Here is a 22,877-nt window from a genome sequence, read left to right as displayed (position 1 = left end):
CCCATGCCCCCCTCTCTCTCCCCATGCCCCCTCCCTCCCTCTCCCCATGCCCCCTCCCTCCCTCTTCCCATGCCCCCTTCCCTCCCTCTCCCCATGCCCCCTCCCTCTCTCTCCCCATACCCTACTCTCTCCGACTCCCCATGCCCCCCTCCCTCCCTCTTCCCATGCCCCCTTCCCTCCCTCTCCCCATGCCCCCACCCTCTCTCTACCCATGGCCCTCCCTCCCTCTCCCATGCCCCCTCCCTTTCTCTACCCATGCCCCCTCCCTCTCCCCATGCCCCCCTCCCTCGCCCCATGCCCCCTCCCTCCCTCTCCCCATGTCCCCCTCCCTCCCTCTCCCCATGTACCCCTCCCTCCCTCTCCCCATGCCCCCCTCCCTCCCTCTCCCCATGCCCCCTCACGCCCTCTCCCTATGCCCCCTCCCTCTCCCCATGTCCCCCTCCCTTCCTCTCCCCATGCCCCCCTCCCTCCATCTCCCCATGTCCCCCTCCCTCCCTCTCCCCATGCCCCCATCCTTCCCTCTCCCCATGCCCCCTCCCTCCCTCTCCCTATCCCCATGCCCTCTCCTTTCCTCTCCCCATGCCTCCTCGCTTTCTCTACCCAGACCCCCTCCCTTTCTCTCCCCAGACCCCCTCCCTTAGTCTCCCCAGACCCCCTCCCTTTCTCTCCCCATGGCCCCTCCCTTCGTCTCCCCATGCTGCCCCCCCCCCCCCTCCCTCCCTCCCTCCTCCACTGCCACCCCTGCAGCTTAATTTCTCCTCCTGGAGCACGAGGGACAGGTCCTCAGTTGGGAACTTGCATTCCTGTCATGCTGTACTCGCTTGGGACTCCCTCCCCGTGCCCTCTGACCCCTCTGAGTTAATCTGCATAGAGGAATGAGAAGCATTCTCGCTGAACAGGAACAGACGGGGCTCCAGCAGCAGCAGGGCTGGGTGTGTGTGCTCGAGGGAGGGAGGGAGAGAGAGTGAGCTGGCAAAGTTTTTAATCAGTATCTGTGTGTGTGTGTGTGGGGGGGGGACGGAGAGAGGGAGAGCTTCAGAAACCCTCTGTGCAGAAGAGAAAGTGAAATGACCTCGGGGTGCCTTGCTGGGTGGAGGATCTGTGGCTGTACAGAGTCTGGGACGGCTCTGACGATTTGCTGACTCCATGCGAAAGAGGATAAAAGGTCTCCTGTTGAAGCAGGAAGAAAATGGGACAGACTTCTGTGTCGAGCTTCAATCAGCCAGTCACCGGTGAGTATACCATAGCCGCCGCTTTGTGTGGTTCAGCCGAGATTGTACGGGCAGCTTTGCTGCAAATGAATGGAGTTACTGACTTTTTCTTTCAGTGAAAGAGAAAATTAACATAGTTTTCCAGCAAAAATCAGTCAAAATTGTGAATTTCCTTTTCAAAAGCCACAAACCCAACAGCCAAAATTGAAGTCTTGAGCCAGCTTTGAAGTTACTTTGAATATTGGCAATGAACATCCTGTTGCCTCTCTGTGCTGTTCACCTCTGTCCTGTTTTGCTAGTAACACTTCTCTCTGCAGCATCCTCCTGTACTCATTGTGTCGGAGACGCGCTGTGAGAATTAACCCTTCCTCTGCTGAATATCCCAAAGTCTCTTCGGTGGTGAGTGCTGCGGCTGACGCCAGTTGACTGGGATGAAGAATATTTGGGGCAGCACGGCGGTTGGCACAATTGCTTCACAGCTCCAGGGTCCCAGGTTCGATTCCCGGCTTGGGTCACTGTCGGTACGGAGTCTGCACATCCTCCCCGTGTGTGCGTGGGTTTCCTCTGGTTTCCTCCCGCAGTCCAAAGATGTACGGGTTGGCCATGCTGAATTGCCCTTAGTGTCCAAAAAAGGTTAAGTGGGGGGTTACTGGGTTACGGGCATAGGGTAGATACGTGGGCTTGAGTAGGGTGCTCTTTGTAAGGGCCGGTGCAGACTCGATGGGCCGAATGGCCTCCTTCTGCACTGTAAAGTCTATGATTCTATGAATATCTTCAGCGAGGCGCTCCTCTCTGTCGGGCACCAGTCTGTTGACGCCAACCGCCTTTGCTCCTTGTCCCTTCAAACTCCCCTAAATTCCTGTGGCATGAAGCTGGGTTGAAAGTGTGAGCGGGTTGGGCGGAGACGCACATTGGCACTGTGACCCGCTCACTGGCCCCTCTGGCTGAAATGAGTGCAGCAGGTCCAGGCGATTGAGGGTGAGGTGGGGCTGTGGGAAGGGGCGGTGAAGGGTGATTGTGGGGGTGGGTGGGGTTGGGGGGGGGGGGGGGGGGGGGGGCAGAGGTTTTTGTCAGTTTTCAATTCCTGCCATTGAGAACACTGAGAGCGGAGGTCGAGAGTGGGTTTGCTTCACTTACATCAGAACAAGAGGAGACGATTCAACCCCCATGAGTGCTTTCCACCAATCAGTTAGATCACAGCCGGTTGATCCCTTCATCATAGAATTTACAGTGCAGAAGGAGGCCATTCGGCCCATCGAGTCTGCACCGGCCCATGGAACGAGCACCCTACCCAAGCGCATACCTCCACCCCATCTCCGTAACCCAGTAACCCCACCCAACCTTTTTGGACACCAAGGGCAATTTAGCCAGGAATCGAACCTGGGACCCTGGAGGTGTGAAGCAACTGTGGTAACCACTGTGCTACCATGCTGCACAGATCTGCCTTGGCTCCCTTTCGCTTATTGCCCCAAACCAATGGCATCCTCAACCAAGCAGAAAGCTTTATTGACTGAGGCGCATTGAAATGAAAATGAAAATCACTTATTGTCACAAGTGAAAAGCCCCTAGTCGCCACATACCGGCGCCTGTTCAGGGAATGTTCAGAAAGGAATCTTCATAACCCTGAAGGATAGGCAACACCAACAGCTACAGTAGCTGGAGAGAAAGCAGGAGGGGAGGTGAAGAGATTTCAAATGGAAAAGGACCGATCAGCAGCCAGACACATCCTCTTCCTGGCCTGAAGGAGACTAATTTGGGTCACACGGAAATCTTGCCATGGGGAGGAAGTGGTGATGTGGTATTTGTTTTGAAGAGAAGTGCGTGCTTCCTGGGTGTTCAAAGTGAAGCAGGTTAGGGAAAGTGCTTCCAAGTACGGATGGAAGTGCAGCCAGTCTAATGATGGTGCCGAATGAGCTGGGGGAAGGGCTCCCTTCATCATACTGTTCAAGGAAAGGACGTTTCTTAAAGGGACGGTTCTGCTGCATTTCAGAAATTTTCTGCAATGGTCGTCTCCCTGAGAGTTTTGACTGATTGTTCGGGAGGTTCTCTTTCAGTGTCGATAGGGAGGAGGGAAGTTTGACTTCCTTCTGATATTGTTTGTTGTCATTTGGTTAGTTTCAGAAGCCGTCAACTTGTCGCCTTTGGTTCCTTCCCCTGTCAGAAGAGTGACAGACTAGTCAGATGTTAATGGAACCTCTTTTGTATAAAAATCAAGTTGAATTTTCCGTCTGTGGTGTCAACTCCCTCACCTGCTAACTTGAATATTTATTTAAGAATAATAATAATCTTTATGAGTGTCACAAATAGGCTCACATTAACACTGCAATGAAGTTACTGTGAAAATCCCCTAGTCGCCACATTCCGACGCCTATTCGGGTACACCGAGGGAGAATTCCGAATGTCCAATTACCATGTTGGCTCGTTATATGTTGGTCAACCTGGAGCCAGAAAACTCTTGTATCAGGAGAAGGCCATTTGTGCCGTTGCACTGGTCTTTGCTACCCCTGCAATGGAGCTGTGATTCCATTTCCATACTCTTTCTCTCGACTCTTCAAATGCCAGCCTGGCTCAGTTGGCGAGTCTGCCAGGGTGCTTCTGGGTTTGAGTGCCATAGAGTGCTGCACTGCGGGAAGTGCCGTTTCTCGAATGTAGCCCCGTCTGCTTTCTGAAGTGGATGCGGAAGATTCACATTACGAAGGAGAGTTGGACCTTCCCCCAGTGACCTGGCCAATATTAATCCCTGAGGCAGTATCATTTGAAATGGGTTATTCCATTGCTTATCTTCATCCGTTTTTTGTCGAATTTATTGCGGGCAAATTGGCTGCCACATTTCCTCCGGTGACCACGCTCATGTTATTTTGGTATCTGCCTTGGCTCAGTGGGTAACACGATTCAAAGAGGAGTTGAGGGGGGGGGGGGTCCTCCCAGAGTCAATATTGATCGTTTGACTAAAAGACACTGCACATTATTTGGCCATTATTTTATTGCTATTTGTGGGAGCTTGCTGTGCACAGATTGACTGTCGAAGAACAAAGAACAAACAAAAGTACAGCACAGGAACAGGCCGTTCAGCCCTCCAAGCCTGTGTCCACCATGCTGCCCGACTAAACTACAATCTTCTACACTTCCTGGGTCCGTATCCCTCTATTCCCATCCTATTCATGTATTTGTCAAGATGCCCCTTAAATGTCACTATCGTGCCTGCTTCCACCACCTCCTCCGGCAGCAAGTTCCAGGCACCCACTACCCTCTGTGTAAAAACTTGCCTCGTACATCTCCTCTAAACCTTGCCCCTTGCACCTTAAACCTATGCCCCCTAGTAATTGACCCCTCTACCCTGGGAAAAGGCCTCTGACTATCCACTCTGTCTATGCCCCTCATAATTTTGTAGACCTCTATCAGGTCGCCCCTCAACCTCCGTCGTTCCAGTGAGAATAAACCGAGTTTATTCAACCGCTCCTCATAGCTAATGCCCTCCATACCAGGCAACATCCTGGTAAACCTCTTCTGCACCCTCTCTAAAGCCTCCACATCCTTCTGGTAGTGTGGCGACCAGAATTGAACACTATACTCCAAGTGTGGCCTAACTAAGCTTCTATACAGCTGCAACATGACTTGCCAATTTCTTATACTCAATGCCCCGGCCAATGAAGGCAAGCATGCCGTATGCCTTCTTGACTACCTTCTCCACCTGTGTTGCCCCTTTCAGTGACCTGTGGACCTGTACACCTAGATCTCTCTGACTATCAATACTCTTGAGGATTCTACCATTCACTGTATATTCTCTGTCATATTTCCTACATTCAGTGACTGCGCTTTGAATATCATTTGTTGGCTCAGTAACTCTTTGCGATATTCTGAGGTGATGAGAAATTAGGCCAAATTAGCGCTGGTTTCACATTTCCCGTTTGAAGTTGTGCACCTTCCGGAGTAATGCAATTTCTGGATGACTGGACTATCGGGTGGAATTCCCCGTTTTTGAGACTAAGTGCGGGGGTGGACCGTTCCCGTGGCGACTGTCCCGCCGTTCGGAATGTTGGATCCCGCGCCAGATTCAGCGCCTGGAACCTCATTAATTATGCACAGGTGAGTTCTCCTCTCAGTCTCCTGATAGGCCGGCAGCTGGTTTGTCCGTCCGTCGTCATCTGGTGAGTTCGGAGGTCCCACGCCATATTTAAATAACAGTCCAGCACACTGATGTCACTCTCTCCAGCCCAGCTGCCTTCACCAGACCATACAGGATGCCAAAAACCCAGAGGGGAAAGGAGAGAGGTCTCAATAAGATTTCTGATCCTCGATTCTACCGCCCTCATCCCCCCCCCCCCCCCCCCAGCGATGTGCCCGTGCCCCACTTGGACCTCTACCCGCTGCATTTGCTGGTTTCAGCAAAACAGAAAACTTGGTGCAGTGGGCCGGAGAATCCCGCCCACGCTTTCGGCCAAAGTTACGGTGGCAGAATGAGCAAAGACCCAAAGGTCATCGTGAAAATTCCCAGTGGCAAAGTTCCAAGTATTTGATAGTGACGCCCTGTACTTTGAAGGGTACAGCGGACAGTGAGTGTACCTGGCTGCATGGATAAGTAGCCAAGAACATTAATGAGGGAATGTGTGTTGATAGCGTGAAGTTATTCACAGTCCCCACCTCGGTCAGGAATTTTAACTTTTTCTATCTCTTTGCTACGACCAGAGTACAACAATATATTCATGATGTCAGGTATGTGGCTGTTTCTGTCACCAGAAATTAAAAGTGATTAAACCAGATGGCGCTCCTTTTTTGAGAAATGAGAGAGCTGAGTGGTGACCTGATTGAGGTCTTTCAAATGATGTGGGGTTTTGATAGGTTGACATGGAGGAGATATTTTCACCTCTGAGGAAGACCAGGACCACCAATAAATATAAGGCGTTAGAGTCCACTTAGAGCGTCCAGGTTGCTGCGGCAACAAGTAATTGTACATGTATGTTGTCACCTGGAGTTAAGGGTAGTGATGGCTCCAACCTCCTTTCCATCGCCTTGCTGACCAGGATCCCTCCTGATCTCACTGCCTGCCATTGGTGCGTGCAGGGTGAAGGATTTGCAAGTTGATACTCCACCTGATTGGCTGCGTTATGAACACACCTTCCTTGGCCATCACACCCTGCGGTGGGACTAGAACACGGACCGCCTGGCTCACAGGCAGGGTCACTACCCAGTGTACCACAAGACCTCTGACAAATATAAGGTAGCTCGATGGGGAATTCAAGCGACACTTCTTTCCCCGCAGAGTGGTGAGGGTGTGGAACTCATTACTGCATGAAATAGTTGAGGAAGGTATGGTTGCATTTATAGGGGAGCTTGAGAAATACATGGGAGAGAAATACAAGGCTGTGGGTGGGATGAAGTAAATAGTGGGAAGAGGCCTGTAAGGTGCATAAACGCTGGCATGGAATTGTTGGGCAGAATGTCCTGTCGATTCAGTGCCTTCCTTTTCCATTTTGGTGGCTCTTATATGTCTTTCCCTGTCTGGTTGTTACTCTTTGTGTTCAACGCTCACCGAGTAAGCGAGTGTGTGACAGAAGGAAACACACAGCAAAAGACTAAAATACACTTTAGATTTAGAGAATAGATTCAGAAAATCACTTCAATGCAGAATAAGGCCATTTGGCCCATCGAGTCTACACTGACCCTACCTAGCCGCACCCTCCGCATAAGCAGACATAAGAGTTTAATTTTCTTTTTATTGATTTACAGGATGTGGGCACATCGCTGGTTAGGCCGGCATTTATTGCCCATCCCTAGTTACCCTTCAGAAGGTGGGGGTGAGTTACCTTCTTGAATCGCTGCAGTCCCTGAGGTGTAGCTACACCCGCTGTGCTGTTAGGGAGGGAATTCCAGGATTTTGCGCCAGCGACAGTGAAGGAACAGCGATATATTTCCAAGTCAGGATGGTGAGTGACTTGGAGGGGAACGTCCAGGTGGTGGGGTTCCCAGGTATCTGCAGCTCTTGTCCTTCTGGATAGTGGTTGTGGGTTTGGAAGGTGCTGCCTAAGGAACCTTGGGGAGTTCCTGCAGTGCATCTTGTAGACGGTACACACGGCTGCCACTGAGCGCTGATGATGGAAGGAGTGAATGTTTGTGGAAGGGGAGGCAATCGAGTGGGCTGCTTTGTCCTGGCTGGTGTCGAGCTTCTTGAGTGTTGTTGGAGCTGCGCTCATCCAGCAAGTGGGAAGTATTCCATCACTGTGAGGAATTTAACAAAGAATATACTGTGAAACAGGTTGTTTTAAAGATGTTGCAGTTGAGCTTTATTCTCTGTCGATCGAAGAGGAAGGAGGTAGGAGGCAGGATTTCCCGTGTCACCCGCAACTAAATCTCTGAGTTCACATCTGACCCGAAGACACTGGTGTGAGCTAATGACGCAAAGCAACTCCATTGCAAAACATTTTTGGACAGGGAGGTGTGAATCATGGGTAATGATTTACCAAATGCAGCTCTTTGACCAGACACCTGGGGCAAAGACTCTGACCAATTGTTGGAGCATAAACTAAAAAGTCTGAACTTAGCAGCAACAACAACATGCATTTATATAGCATCTTTAATATACTTAAACATACTGAGATGCCTCACTGTCACTCCAGTGTCACTCCAGTGTCACTCCTGTGTCACTTCACTGTCACTTCACTGTCACTCCAGTGTCACTTCACTGTCACTCCACTGTCACTCCACTGTCACTTCACTGTTACTCCAGTGTCACTCCAGTGTCACTTCACTGTCACTTCACTATTACTCCAGTGTCACTCCAGTGTCACTTCACTGTCACTTCACTGTCAATCCAGTGTCACTCCAGTGTCACTTCACTGTCACTTCACTGTCACTTCACTGTCACTCCAGTGTCACTCCAGTGTCACTTCACTGTCACTCCAGTGTCACTTCACTGTCACTTCACTGTCACTCCAGTGTCACTTCAGTGTCACTTCACTGTCACTCCAGTGTCACTCCAGTGTCACTTCACTGTCACTCCAGTGTCACTTCACTGTCACTTCACTGTCACTCCAGTGTCACTTCAGTGTCACTTCACTGTCACTCCAGTGTCACTTCAGTGTCACTTCACTGTCACTCCAGTGTCACTCCAGTGTCACTTCACTGTCACTCCAGTGTCACTTCGCTGTCACTCCAGTATCACTCCAGTGTCACTTCACTGTCACTCCAGTGTCACTCCAGTGTCACTTCACTGTCACTCCAGTGTCACTCCAGTGTCACGTCACTGTCACTCCAGTGTCACTCCAGTGTCACTTCACTGTCACTCCAGTGTCACTCCAGTGTCACTTCAGTGTCACTCCAGTGTCACTTCACTGTCACTCCAGTGTCACTCCAGTGTCACTTCACTGTCACTCCAGTGTCACTCCAGTGTCACTTCACTGTCACTTCACTGTCACTCCAGTGTCGCTCCAGTGTCACTTCACTGGCACTCCAGTGTCACTCCAGTGTCACTCCAGTGTCACGTCACTGTCACTCCAGTGTCACTCCAGTGTCACTTCACTGTCACTTCACTGTCACTCCAGTGTCGCTCCAGTGTCACTTCACTGTCACTCCAGTGTCACTCCAGTGTCACTCCAGTGTCACGTCACTGTCACTCCAGTGTCACTCCAGTGTCACTTCACTGTCACTTCACTGTCACTCCAGTGTCACTCCAGTGTCACTCCAGTGTCACTTCACTGTCACTCCAGTGTCACTCCAGTGTCACTTCACTGTCACTTCACTGTCACTCCAGTGTCGCTCCAGTGTCACTTCACTGTCACTCCAGTGTCACTCCAGTGTCACTTCACTGTCACTCCAGTGCCACCCCAGTGTCACTCCAGTGTCACTCCAGTGTCACTTCACTATCACTCCAGTGCCACCCCAGTGTCACTCCAGTGTTACTCCAGTGTCACTTCACTGTCACTTCACTGTCACTCCAGTGTCACTTCACTGTCACTCCAGTGTCACTTCACTGTCACTCCAGTGTCACTCCAGTGTCACTCCAGTGTCACTTCACTGTCACTCCAGTGTCACTTCACTGTCACTCCAGTGTCACTTCAGTGTCACTTCACTGTCACTCCAGTGTCACTCCAGTGTCACTTCACTGTCACTCCAGTGTCACTTCACTGTCACTCCAGTGTCACTCCAGTGTCACTTCACTGTCACTCCAGTGTCACTTCACTGTCACTCCAGTGTCACTCCAGTGTCACTTCACTGTCACTCCAGTGTCACTTCACTGTCACTCCAGTGTCACTCCAGTGTCACTTCACTGTCACTCCAGTGTCACTTCACTGTCACTCCAGTGTCACTTCACTGTCACTCCACTGTCACTCCAGTGTCACTTCACTGTCACTCCAGTGTCACTCCGGTGTCACTTCACTGTCACTTCACAGTCACTCCAGTGTCACTTCACTGTCACTTCACTGTCACTCCAGTGTCACTCCAGTGTCACTTCACTGTCACTCCAGTGTCACTTCACTGTCACTCCAGTGTCACTCCAGTGTCACTTCACTGTCACTCCAGTGTCACTTCAGTGTCACTTCAGTGTCACTTCACTGTCACTCCAGTGTCACTCCAGTGTCACTTCACTGTCACTTCACTGTCACTCCAGTGTCACTCCAGTGTCACTTTACTGTCACTTCACTGTCACTTCACTGTCACTCCAGTGTCACTCCAGTGTCACTTCACTGTCACTCCAGTGTCACTTCACTGTCACTCCACTGTCACTCCAGTGTCACTCCAGTGTCACTTCACTGTCACTTCACTGTCACTCCAGTGTCACTCCAGTGTCACTTCACTGTCACTCCAGTGTCACTTCACTGTCACTTCACTGTCACTTCACTGTCACTCCAGTGTCACTTCACTGTCACTTCACTGTCCACTCCAGTGTCACTTCAGTGTCACTCCAGTGTCACTCCAGTGTCACTTCACTGTCACTTCACTGTCACTTCACTGTCACTCCAGTGTCACTTCACTGTCACTTCACTGTCACTTCACTGTCACTCCAGTGTCACTCCAGTGTCACTTCACTGTCACTCCAGTGTCACTTCACTGTCACTCCACTGTCACTCCACTGTCACTCCAGTGTCACTCCAGTGTCACTTCACTGTCACTTCACTGTCACTCCAGTGTCAATCCAGTGTCACTTCACTGTCACTCCAGTGTCACTTCACTGTCACTTCACTGTCACTTCACTGTCACTCCAGTGTCACTTCACTGTCACTTCACTGTCACTTCACTGTCCACTCCAGTGTCACTTCACTGTCACTTCACTGTCACTCCAGTGTCACTCCAGTGTCACTTCACTGTCACTTCACTGTCACTCCAGTGTCACTTCACTGTCACTCCAGTGTCACTTCACTGTCACTCCAGTGTCACCTCACTGTCACTCCAATGTCACTCCAATGTCACTCCAGTGTCACTTCACTGTCACTCCAGTGTCACTCCAGTGTCACTCCAGTGTCACTCCAGTGTCACTCCACTGTCACTTCAGTGTCACTTCACTGTCACTCCAGTGTCACTCCAGTGTCACTCCAGTGTCACTCCAGTGTCACTTCAGTGTCACTTCACTGTCACTTCACTGTCACTTCACTGTCACTCCAGTGTCACTCCGGTGTCACTTCACTGTCACTTCACTGTCACTCCAGTGTCACTTCACTGTCACTTCACTGTCACTCCAGTGTCACTCCAGTGTCACTTCACTGTCACTCCAGTGTCACTCCAGTGTCACTCCAGTGTCACTCCAGTGTCACTCCACTGTCACTTCAGTGTCACTTCACTGTCACTTCACTGTCACTTCACTGTCACTCCAGTGTCACTCCGGTGTCACTTCACTGTCACTTCACTGTCACTCCAGTGTCACTTCACTGTCACTTCACTGTCACTCCAGTGTCACTCCAGTGTCACTTCACTGTCACTCCAGTGTCACTTCACTGTCACTCCAGTGTCACTCCAGTGTCACTTCACTGTCACTCCAGTGTCACTTCAGTGTCACTTCAGTGTCACTTCACTGTCACTCCAGTGTCACTCCAGTATCACTTCACTGTCACTTCACTGTCACTCCAGTGTCACTCCAGTGTCACTTTACTGTCACTTCACTGTCACTTCACTGTCACTCCAGTGTCACTTCACTGTCACTCCACTGTCACTCCAGTGTCACTCCAGTGTCACTTCACTGTCACTTCACTGTCACTCCAGTGTCACTCCAGTGTCACTTCACTGTCACTCCAGTGTCACTTCACTGTCACTTCACTGTCACTTCACTGTCACTCCAGTGTCACTTCACTGTCACTTCACTGTCCACTCCAGTGTCACTTCAGTGTCACTCCAGTGTCACTCCAGTGTCACTTCACTGTCACTTCACTGTCACTCCAGTGTCACTTCACTGTCACTTCACTGTCACTTCACTGTCCACTCCAGTGTCACTTCACTGTCACTTCACTGTCACTCCAGTGTCACTCCAGTGTCACTTCACTGTCACTCCAGTGTCACTTCACTGTCACTCCACTGTCACTCCACTGTCACTCCAGTGTCACTCCAGTGTCACTTCACTGTCACTTCACTGTCACTCCAGTGTCACTCCAGTGTCACTTCACTGTCACTCCAGTGTCACTTCACTGTCACTTCACTGTCACTTCACTGTCACTCCAGTGTCACTTCACTGTCACTTCACTGTCACTTCACTGTCACTCCAGTGTCACTTCACTGTCACTTCACTGTCACTTCACTGTCCACTCCAGTGTCACTTCACTGTCACTTCACTGTCACTCCAGTGTCACTCCAGTGTCACTTCACTGTCACTTCACTGTCACTCCAGTGTCACTTCACTGTCACTCCAGTGTCACTTCACTGTCACTCCAGTGTCACCTCACTGTCACTCCAATGTCACTCCAGTGTCACTTCACTGTCACTCCAGTGTCACTCCAGTGTCACTTCAGTGTCACTTCACTGTCACTTCACTGTCACTCCAGTGTCACTTCACTGTCACTCCAGTGTCACTCCAGTGTCACTTCACTGTCACTTCACTGTTACTCCAGTGTCACTCCAGTGTCACTTCACTGTCACTTCACTGTTACTCCAGTGTCACTCCAGTGTCACTCCAGTGTCACTTCAGTGTCACTGTCACTTCACTGTCACTTCACTGTCACTCCAGCTTCTTCTTCTCTTCTCATTTTCTTCAATCTTCCTTCAGTTCATGTCTCAATGTCATCACTCATCCCATTTCCCTTCTTCATCTTCTGATTTTACCCTCGATCTCTCCAATTGTTGCCAGGACAAGGCTGTCAGATCTTTGATTCAGATCTCCATACTTACTATCTTGGAAACTCTTTTGATCCCTGGATTTCTGCTCTTGATCCAACCCAATTCCTTTGGCTCACTGTTTATCCAGCTGATCCTGACCCTTTTCCATTATACACACATTTCAAAAGCTGTTCTTCTGAAAGAATCCCTACAGTGCACAAGAAGGCCATTCGGCCCATCGGGCCTGCAGCGACCCTTCGAAAGAACATCCTAACTCGGCCCACTCCCCCAACCCATCCCTGTAACCCCATTCAACCTTTGGACACTTAGGGGCACTTTTGTATGGCCAATCCACCTAACCTGTAGATCTTTGGACTGTGGGAAGAAACCGGAGCAACCGGAGGAAACCCACGCAGACACGGGGAGAACGTGCAGACTCCACACAGGCACCCAAGGCTGGAGTTGAACCGGGGTCGCTGGTGCTGTGAGGCAGCAGTGCCAACCACTGTGCCAATCTGCTGCCTTCTCCTCTTATTCTTTTTGTTCAGAGTCTAAATCTCACATCCACAGAGTGGAACACCCAACACTAGTGACTTCATGAAGGCCCCCATCTTCTCAACCTTGCCCCTCGCCTGAGGTGTGGTGATGCTCGGGTTAAACCACCACCAGTCATCTCTCCCCCCTCAAAGGGGAAAGCAGCCTAAGATCATCTGGGACTATGGCAACTTAACCTTTTCACTAGTGCCTGCACAGAACCAATATCAGGTAAATATTGGCAGCAAGGCAATGAATGAGACTTCAGAACGGGGCTGCTGCTGATGATGTCATTGTCAAGAGCCCAGAATGTGGGTGGGGAGGCTTATTGAGAGGGGATGAGGAAGTGAGGGACCCGGCGGTGCGTGTCCATAGGTCCTTGAAGGTGGTAGGTCGGACGGACAAGAAAGCTTTGGTATGGAAGGCTTTCCTTCACTGGTATTGAGTACAAAATGCTGGAACTGTGTGAAACACAGGTTAGACCACAGCTGCAGTTTTGTGGACAGTTCTGGTCGCCACATGACAGGAAGGCACACAAGGACATCATTGCTGTGGAGAGAGTGCAGAGGACATTCTGTCATTACACAAGGACATCATTGCTGTGGAGAGAGTGCAGAGGGCAGTCACAGGGATGTTGCCAGGACTTGAAAATCACAGCTATGAGGAGAGAGTGGACAGGCTAGGATTGTTTTCCTACGAGGTAACTCAATTGAGGTGTGCAAAAGTATGAGGGACCTAGACGTGAAAGACTTGCTTCCCCTAGCTGAGGAGTCAATCATCAGAGGGCATAGATTTAAGGTGATTGGTGGAAGGATTAGAGGGGACATGTGGAAAAGCCTTTTTGTTGCCTGAATTGTGGTTGGGCCTGAAATGCTCAAGTTGTTGAACAGGTACCTGGATCTGAAGCTGAATAGCTGCTGTAAGACTATGAACCAGCTGCTGGAAAGTGGGATTAAAAAGAGTGCCTCTTTCCTATATTCTCTTTTTTGGCCGGGGCAGACACAATTTAGTGTCGGGGCAGAGGGGGGCACGGTAGCACAGTGGTTAGCACAGTTGCTTCACAGCTCCAGGGTCCCAGGTTCGATTCCGGCTTGGGTCACTGTCTGTGCGGAGTCTGCACATCCTCCCCGTGTCTGCGTGGGTTTCCTCCGGGTGCTCCGGTTTCCTCCCACAGTCCAAAGATGTGCACGTTAGGTGGATTGGCCACGCTAAATTGCCATTAGTGTCCAAAAAGGTTGGGTTGGATTGGGGTGGGGTTACAGGGGTAGGATGGGGGGGTGGGCTTGGGTAGGCTGCTCTTTCCAAGAGCCGGTGCAGACCCGATGGGCCGAACGGCCTCCTTCTGCACTGTAAATTCTATGAATGGGGTGAATGGCCTCTTTCTGTGGCTTTGTGGTTCTCTGAACGGAGCCAGGAATTAGATCATTCCTGAGGCCACGGTGCAGAAGTGGGCAGAATCATTGCCACAGGAGATGAGCGGGAAAGCAATTCCCGAGCTTGGGAACCTTGGCAGCTGAGTGCTCGGCCACCATGTGGAGAAGGAACTGGGAAGAGGAGGGAACTCTTGGGAGGATTGTAAAGTCGGAGGAGAGTACAGAGATAAGGAGGGGTGAGGCACATCACAAGTTATCAACACATGGAATAGGTTCCCAGACAAAGGATTGGGGATGGAGATTCTGGAATCATTTGTGAAGCAAGTGAATGTTAGCAGTGAGATTGTGAAGTTGATTTACTAGCACAGCATTAAATTTATACAGCACCTTCACTCCATACCCCCCACAGTCACACACTCAACCCAAGGACTTCACAAAGAACTAGAGGGGAGGATGTTTACTGAACCATTGGCAAAAGATCAAAGGTTGTCATAAAGTCACAGAAGGGGACTATTCAGCCCATCAAATCCATACTAGACCCTCTGTTGAGCAATCCAGTCAGTCCCACTACCTTGCTCTTGCCCTGCCACCCTATTAGTTGATTTCCCTCAATATCCAACTTCCTTTTGAAATTAGTGGTTACCTCCAGCACCCTTGTCGGCTGCAAGTTCCAGGTTACTGCCACTCATTGTGTCAACAAGTTCTTCCTCACGGCTCTGCAATTGCACCAGCAACAACCCCACCTCCCCCCAATGCCACCATCCCCATTCCGTCCCCCCCTGCCTGGGATTTCTTACAGTGGCTGATGACTAGGCCAAGAAGGTGGGTTTGAAGGAGTTTGAAGAGGGGGCGGGGCAGAGAACAGGTTCCAAGATGCTGGGCGGAGGGAAATTAAAGCTCTTGACACCAACGGCGAAGCGATTGGATGGGGGAGGCCGATATCGTACCTGAAATGAACATGGGGCTCGCTGTTGGCAATGGGAGGGGGATTGCAATTTATCTTGCAAGGTCTTGAGCTCAGTTTGCATCACTAATGATTGAAATGAAGACTTTTACATTGTATATGTTGTGTTGCCCTATTATGTATTTTCTTTTATTCCCGTTTCTTCTCATGTACTTAATGATCTGTTGAGCTGCTCGCAGAAAAATACTTTTCACTGTACCTCGGTACACGTGACAATAAACAAATCCAATCCAATCCAATCCAAAATTTATATAGCGCCTCTCATGATCTGAGGACATCCCTCCGTGCTTTACCAGCAATGAAATATTTCTATATTGGGGGAAACCCGTCATCCAACTTGTGCACAAAAAGATCCCACAAATAACAATGAAAGAAAGATTTGCATTTATATAGCTCCGTGGATGACCACCAGATGTCTCAAAGCAATTCACAGCCACTGAAATGTTGTCACTGTTGCCATGGAGGGATTGTGGCAGCTTGCACAGCAAGCTCCCACAAACAGCAACGGCAATGACCAGATTATCTGTTTTCGAGCTGTTGATTGAAGGATAAATATTGGCCAGGACACCGGGGAGAACTCCCCTGATCTTCCTCAAAATAGTTCCAGGGATCTTCCACACCTACCGAGCATGTGACCTCGGCCTCTCATCCCAAAGATGTCAACTCTGACAGCGCAACATTTCCTCAGTATTGTTCTGAAGTGTCAGCCTTGAACTTTGCACCCAAGCCCCAGAGTCAGACTTGACCCCGGAACCTTGTGAATCAGAGCGGGTGGCAATGTTGGTTGAAAGATTTGATATTATCCAGGACGTCACAGGGGGATTCCCCTGCTCCTATCGGAAGTAGCTAACGGAGCATTTAACATTGCCTGGCTGGCCCAGAGATGCACTTCCGTTCAGTAACTCACCCAGAAAAACAGCCGCCCCGACAGTGCAGCTCTCCCTCAGTACTGCGCTGGAGTGCAGCCTGGAGAATGTGACTGGAGCAGTCAGAATGTGCTCCAAGGCGGTACGTACTGTTGGGTTTCGTTCTCAGGTTGTATTCCCAGGTAGTATCATACACAGGCCCCTCTGCAACATGCACCGTGTAAGCAGACTGAGGGCTGTGCTGGTGCAGCTCGCTCCGATGATTACCCTTTTGCCATAACCTTGGCTCCTTATCAATCTCAGTGAGATAAAGTTACAACTGAAGATTGAAGTAAATCGCTCATTTGTATCATTTGTTTAAGTTTACACTGATAACTCTGCTGGTAGTTGCAGACCTAAGTTCCCATATACTTCCCATGAAGTGTTTCTCGCATTGTTCCTTACGTATATTTGGGCGGCACGGTAGCACAGTGGTTAGCACTGTTGCTTCACAGTGCCAGGGTCTCGGGTTCGATTCCCGGCTTGGGTCACTGTCCGTGTGGAGTCTGCACGTACTCCCCGTGTCTGCGTGGGTTTCCTCTGGGTGCTCCGGTTTCCTCCCACAAGTCCCAAAAGACATGCTGTTAGGTGAATTGAACATTCTGAATTCTCCCTCTGTGTACCCGAACAGGCGCCGGAATGTGGCGACTAGGGGCTTTTCACAGTAAATTCATTGCAGTGTTAATGTAAGCCTACTTGTGACAATAAAGATTATTATTATTATCGGATCATTGACGACACCTGGGCGGCAGGGTAGCACAGTGGTTAGCACTGTTGCTTCACAGCGCCAGGGTCCCATGTTCGATTCCCAGCTTGGGTCACTATCTGTGCAGAGTCTGCACGTTCTCCCTGTGTGTGCGTGGGTTTCCTCCGGGCGCTCCGGTTTCCTCCCACAAGTCCCAAAAGACATGCTTGTTAGGTGAATTGGACATTCTGAATTCTCCCTCTGTGTACCCAAACAGGTGCCGGAATGTGGCGACGAGGGGTTTTTCACAGTAACTTCATCGCAGTGTTAATGTAAGCCTACTTGTGACACTAACAAAGATTATTGTTATTGTCGTGTGAGAGTACCTTTAAGAAATGGATGTTTAAGCAATGTACCTTTAAGAAAACAGTGATGTCAGAGAGTGGGTGGGGCTGAGCTCAGTTCAGCCATTTTGAAGTTTCAGTTTAAAAAAGTACCTGGCTGGTTTTGCTGAGAGCAGTTTAAAAGTGCCTGGCTGTTTTGCTGTGAGCTGCTTAAAAAGAGAAAGCCAGTTTGAGACAGCAGCTTGAGAAGTTCTGGTTTGCTGTGAGTGCTTGAAGAGAGAAAGCCAGGTTTGAAAAAGCAGCTTGGGTGTGTCTGTGTGTTTCCAGAGAGCTGCAGGAAGGAAAGCAAGGTGCTGGAGCTGACGTCAACCAAGCCGATATATCTCTGCCATTTAACAGGAAATATCTATACTCTGTGACCTGGGGCGTCATTCTCCGACCCCCCGCCGGGTTGGAGAATCGCCGGGGGCTGCCATGAATCCCGCCCCCGCCGGTTGCCGAAGTCTCCGGTACCGGATATTCGGCGGGGGTGGGAATCGGGCCGTGCCGGATGGCGGGCCCCACCGCTCGATTCTCCGGCCCGGATGGGCCGAAGTCCTGCCGCTAAATTGCCTGTCCCGCCGGCGTAAATTAAAGTACCTGTCTTACCGGCGGGACAAGGTGGCGTGGGCGGGCTCCGGGGTCCTGGGGGGGGGGCGCGGGGCGATCTGGCCCCGGGGGGTGCCCCCACGGTGGCCTGGCCCGCCGATCCGCGGGCGGGCCTGTGCCGCGGGGGCACTCTTTCCCTTCCGCCTCCGCCACGGTCTCCACCATGGCGGAGGCGGAAGAGACTCCCTCCACTGCGCATGCACGGGAAACTGTCAGCGGCCGCTGACGCTCTCGCGCATGCGCCGCCTCGATATGTCATTTCCGCGCCAGCTGGCGGGGCAACAAAGGCCGTTTCCGCCAGCTGGCGGGGCGGAAATCCCTCCGGCGTCGGCCTAGCCTCTCAATGTTGGGGCTCGGCCCCCAAAAATGCGGCGCATTCCGCACCTTTGGGGCGGCGCGATGCCCGTCTGATTGGCGCCGTTTTGGGCGCCAGTCGGCGGACATCGCGCCGTTTGGGGAGAATTTCGCCCCTGGTGTGTTACTGTTTTGAAGGTTTGAAGCCTTTTGGATGTTTGAAGGAACATTTTTGAGGGATTATATAGTGTTCTTTTATGTTCGGGGTTATCTTTGAAGTAAGGGGTGTTAAGAGATCCAATGTTTATTTTATAGGTTAATTTGAGTTCATGGAATAAACATTGTTATGTGTTAAAAACCCCGTGTCCATAATTGTAATATCACACCTGGGGAACAAGCCGTGTGCTGGAAAAGCAACAATCCATTAAAGGGAGAGAGGTTGGTTGAACTCCATGATACATTTTGGGGTTCTGAAAACGCCCCGCCCATAACATTATTTAGTGCCCTGGATTGCTAAGAAACGCTGTTCAGAGCCGCGATATTCCAGTTGCCACTTTCACAGCCCCAGACCATCACAGAGCAGATTGCAGCCACACATTTACTCATGCCTGTAATCGTTATTGTATTTGAGGAGAAAAATGGCAGCCAGTTTATGCCCAGCAAGATCGCATCACAAGCAGTGAGGTCAGTGAGCCGATAAGCTGTGTTAGCAATGTCGCTGGAGCAATAAATATTGGTCAGGAAATTTTCTTTTGAATGGAGCCGCAGTATCTTTTATGCCCTCCGGGGAGGGGGGGGGGCGGGGGGGGGGGGGGGGGGGGGGGGCTCAGGTTTGGCACGTTACCTGAAAGGCAGCACCTCTGGTAGGCCAGCGCGCTCAGGACTGCATGGGCTGTCAGTCTGGATTGTGCATTCAATGGAACTCGAACACATGACTTTGTGATTCAGCCTTGCGCATTCTGCCTTCAGAGCTCCTTTACACCAGGACTGGAGACCCCCCTGAACCTTCGGGTCTTTGTTTAGCGAAAACCAGGGTGTGGTGAACGTATTATAGTAACCATTCACCACTGTACTACATTGTATCACGCTGTTGCCCAAGTGGGCTCCACCTATGGACCATTGTACTGTACTACACTGATTGTATCATGTTGGTGCCCTTGTGGGCTCTGCCCCTGGCTCCGCCCCCTTGAGGGGAGGTATAAAGAGCAGCTGCCCTGTAGGCGGCTCTCATTGCAGAGCAGTCCCAGGCAGGCACTGTTCTAGTTGTTCTGTTCACTTCTATTCTCTGTCTCAAGTGAATTGATGGTCGCATCACAGGGTTACCGAGTATTCCACAGGATATGACTATTTCTTTGTTGTTGCGTTAAATAATGTTTAGTAGCTGTGGAAAGCACACAGCTCGAGTTCAGTTTGAGAGGATTATGGAAAATGAATAATTATCCCACATTTTAACCCGATCGCATTCGAGAGCAGAAGAAATCTGGCAAAGTCTTTCTCACAATCTGACCGATTTAATCTGAATGAAACCCATGGAAGATGCTGATTGGTTGGGTCTCAGTACTGCTCTCTTCAGCTCTTGAAACTGAAATGCACATATACCATGTGTGTGTGCAGGCGTGCGTGTGTGCAGGCGTGCGTGTGTGCAGGCGTGCGTGTGTGCAGGCATGTGTGTGTGTGTGTGTGTGTGTGCAGGCATGCGTATGTGTGTGTGCGCAGGCGTGTGTGTGTGCGCTGGCGTGCGTGCGCAGGCGTGTTTGTGCGCTGGTGTGTGTGTGCTTGCAGGCGTGTGTGTGCATTGGCGTGTGTGTGCGCAGGCGGGTGTGTGTGCGCTGGCGTGTGTGTGCGCACAGGCGTTTGTGTGCGCTGGCATGTGTGTGCGCAGGTGTGTGTGTGCGCTGGGGTGTGTGTGCGCGCAGGTGTGCATGTGCGCTGGCTTGTGTGTGCGCAGGCGTGTGTGTGCACTGGCGTGTGTGCGCAGGCATGTGTGTGTGCGTGCAGGCGTGTGTGTGCGCTGGCGTGTGTGTGCGCAGGCATGTGTGTGCGTGCAGGCGTGTGTGTGCGCTGGCATGTGTGTGCGCAGGTGTGTGTATGCACTGGCATGTGTGTGCGCTGGGGTGTGTGTGTGTGCAGGTGTGCATGTGCGCTGGCTTGTGTGTGCGCAGGCGTGTGTGTGCACTGGCATGTGTGTGCGCTGGGGTGTGTGTGCGTGCAGGTGTGCATGTGCGCTGGCTTGTGTGTGCGCTGGCTTGTGTGTGCGCAGGCGTGTGTGTGCGCTGGCATGTGTGTGCGCTGGGGTGTGTGTGCGTGCAGGTGTGCATGTGCGCTGGCTTGTGTGTGCGCAGGCATATGTGTGCGTGCAGGTGTGCGTGTGCGCTGGCGTGTGTGTGCGCAGGCGTGTGTGTGCGCTGGCGTGTGTGTGCATGCAGGCGTGTGTGCGTGCAGGCGTGTGTGTGCGCTGGCGTGTGTGTGCGCAGGCATGTGTGTGCGTGCAGGCGTGTGTGTGCGCTGGCGTGTGTGTGCGCAGGCGTGTGTGTGCGCTGGCATGTGTGTGCGCTGGGGTGTGTGTGCGTGCAGGTGTGCATGTGCGCTGGCTTGTATGTGCACTGGTGTGTGTGCGCAGGCATGCGTGTGTGCATGCAGGCGTGTGTGTGCGCTGGCGTGTGTGTGCGCAGGCGTGTGTGTGCGCTGGCGTGTGTGTGGATGCAGCCGTGTGTGCGTGCAGGCGTGTGTGTGCGCTGGCGTGTGTGTGCGCAGGCATGTGTGTGCGTGTAGGCGTGTGTGTGCGCTGGCATGTGTGTGCGCAGGTGTGTGTGTGCGCTGGCGTGTGTGTGCGCTGGTGTGTGTGTGTGCAGGCGTGTGTGTGCGCTGGCATGTGTTTGTGTGCAGGCGTGTGTTTGCGTGCAGGCGTGTGTGCGTGCAGGCGTGTGTGTGCGTTGGCATGTGTGCGCTGGTGTGTGTGTGCGCTGGCATGTGTGTGTGCTGGCGTGTGTGTGCGCTGGCATGTGTGTGCACTGGCGTGTGTGCGTGCAGGCGTGTGTGTGCGTTGGCATGTGTGCGCTGGTGTGTGTGTGTGCTGGCATGTGTGTGTGCTGGCGTGTGTGTGCGCTGGCATGTGTGTGCACTGGCGTGTGTGTGCGCTGGCATGTGTGTGTGCGCTGGCGTGTGTGCGCGCAGGCGTGCGTGTGTGCAAATTATAATTCATTGCAAAATACTCCAAATGCTGGAAATGTGAAGTGAAAGTAGTTAAACACTGCAAAGGTTCAGTGGGTCTGACAGAGTCCGGTCGGTGACTGTACATCAGATCAAAGGTCATCATTAAATGAAAGTCATCATGAAATTACCAGACTGTTTACCCAACATCCCGTACTGGATAAGCAGACATTTCCTCCCATTGAATATTGGAAAGAGTGAAGCTGTTTTTTTTGGCCCTCATTTAATTTCCCAACTACCACCTCCCGTCCTCTCCCAGGTAACAGTTTAACATTAAGCCAGTCTGTTCACAGCCTTTGTGCCTCATGTGATCCCCAAATGAGCTTCATATTCGCACCATCATAAAGATTGCCTGTTTCAAACTCTATAACATCGCCCAACTTCATCCCTGTCTCAGTTCAGCTGGTGCTGGAATCTTCGTTCGTGCCTTGGTTACCTCAAACCCACTGTGCTGTTAGGGAGGGAGTTCCAGGATGTTGCCCCAGTGACAGTGAAGGAACGCCAATATATTTCCAAGTCGGGATGGTGAGGGGCTCGGAGGGGAGCCTCCAGGTGGTGGGGTTCCCAGGTATCTGCTGCTCTTGACCTTCTGGATGGTAGTGGCCGTGGGTTTGGAAGGTGTTGTCTAAGGAACCTTGGTGAGTTACTGCAGTGCATCTTGTAGATGGATTTTAAAGCCTCATCCTTGTTCTCAACTCCTTCCGTGGCTTCACCCCTTCCAATCTGTGCAAACTTCTCCAGATCCACAAGCCTCCGGGATATTAACAAACTTTCAATTGCAACCTTTTTGTGCATCCAAGGGTGACCGACCATCCCGGATTGTATGGGATGGTCCCGTATTAGACATGGTTGTCCCATGTCAGCCTTTGTCCCATATTTCAGCTCAGTAATTCTTGGTCTATGTGTAGAACCTCCCAGACCTCCTGCCACCAATGTCCTACCACCTCAGTCTTGACAGTGCACCACATCCCCTCTAACACCCATAGTCTGGAAAGCAATACCCCCCCCCCACTCCCTCTCCCACCCCCCCCTGCTCCCATGGTTTTGGTAGCACCAAGCATTTGGTCATCTCACCCAATATCCCCCTATGTGACTCAGTCACAGACTTTGCTTTGAAGCAGGTCGGAATCTTTCATTCCGTTTCAGGGGCTAAAGAAATGTGAGTTCTTGCCGTTGAGGGGAAGGTAATTAAAGAGGTGGATCTGGGTTCCAAATGTTGGGACAATTTTGAGATGTTGAGGGACTAAAGTTGCGAAGGGTAAAATTATGAGCAAGGAGGGAAATCTGAGCACTTTACACGAGTGAATAAAGTTGGGCAGCACGGCAGCACAGTGGATAGCATAATTGCTTTACAGCTCCAGGGTCCCAGGTTCGATTCCCGGCTGGGTCACTGTCTGTGCGGAGTCAGCATGTCCTCCCCGTGTGTGCGTGGGTTTCCTCCGGGTGCACCGGTTTCCTCCCACAGTCCAAAGAT

General features: G+C 51.4%; 1 protein-coding gene across 1 annotated transcript in view; it reads left to right on the top strand.

Annotated features, from left to right (window-relative positions):
• The first annotated feature begins 891 nt into the window (after window positions 1-891).
• LOC140428158 (phosphatase and actin regulator 2-like) overlaps window positions 892-22,877 on the top strand; it is a 220,840-nt gene continuing 198,854 nt past the window's right edge. Inside the window, 1 exon segment of the mRNA XM_072514289.1 lies at window positions 892-1,232. Within this exon segment, the coding sequence (XP_072370390.1) occupies window positions 1,190-1,232 (43 nt within the window). The 5' untranslated portion in view covers window positions 892-1,189.

The sequence above is a fragment of the Scyliorhinus torazame genome, chromosome 1 (genome assembly GCF_047496885.1).
Source record: "Scyliorhinus torazame isolate Kashiwa2021f chromosome 1, sScyTor2.1, whole genome shotgun sequence".
Taxonomy (NCBI): Eukaryota; Metazoa; Chordata; class Chondrichthyes; order Carcharhiniformes; family Scyliorhinidae; genus Scyliorhinus; species Scyliorhinus torazame.
The sequence above is the reverse complement of the archived record's forward strand: the minus strand, read 5'-3'. Positions and strand labels throughout refer to the sequence as shown.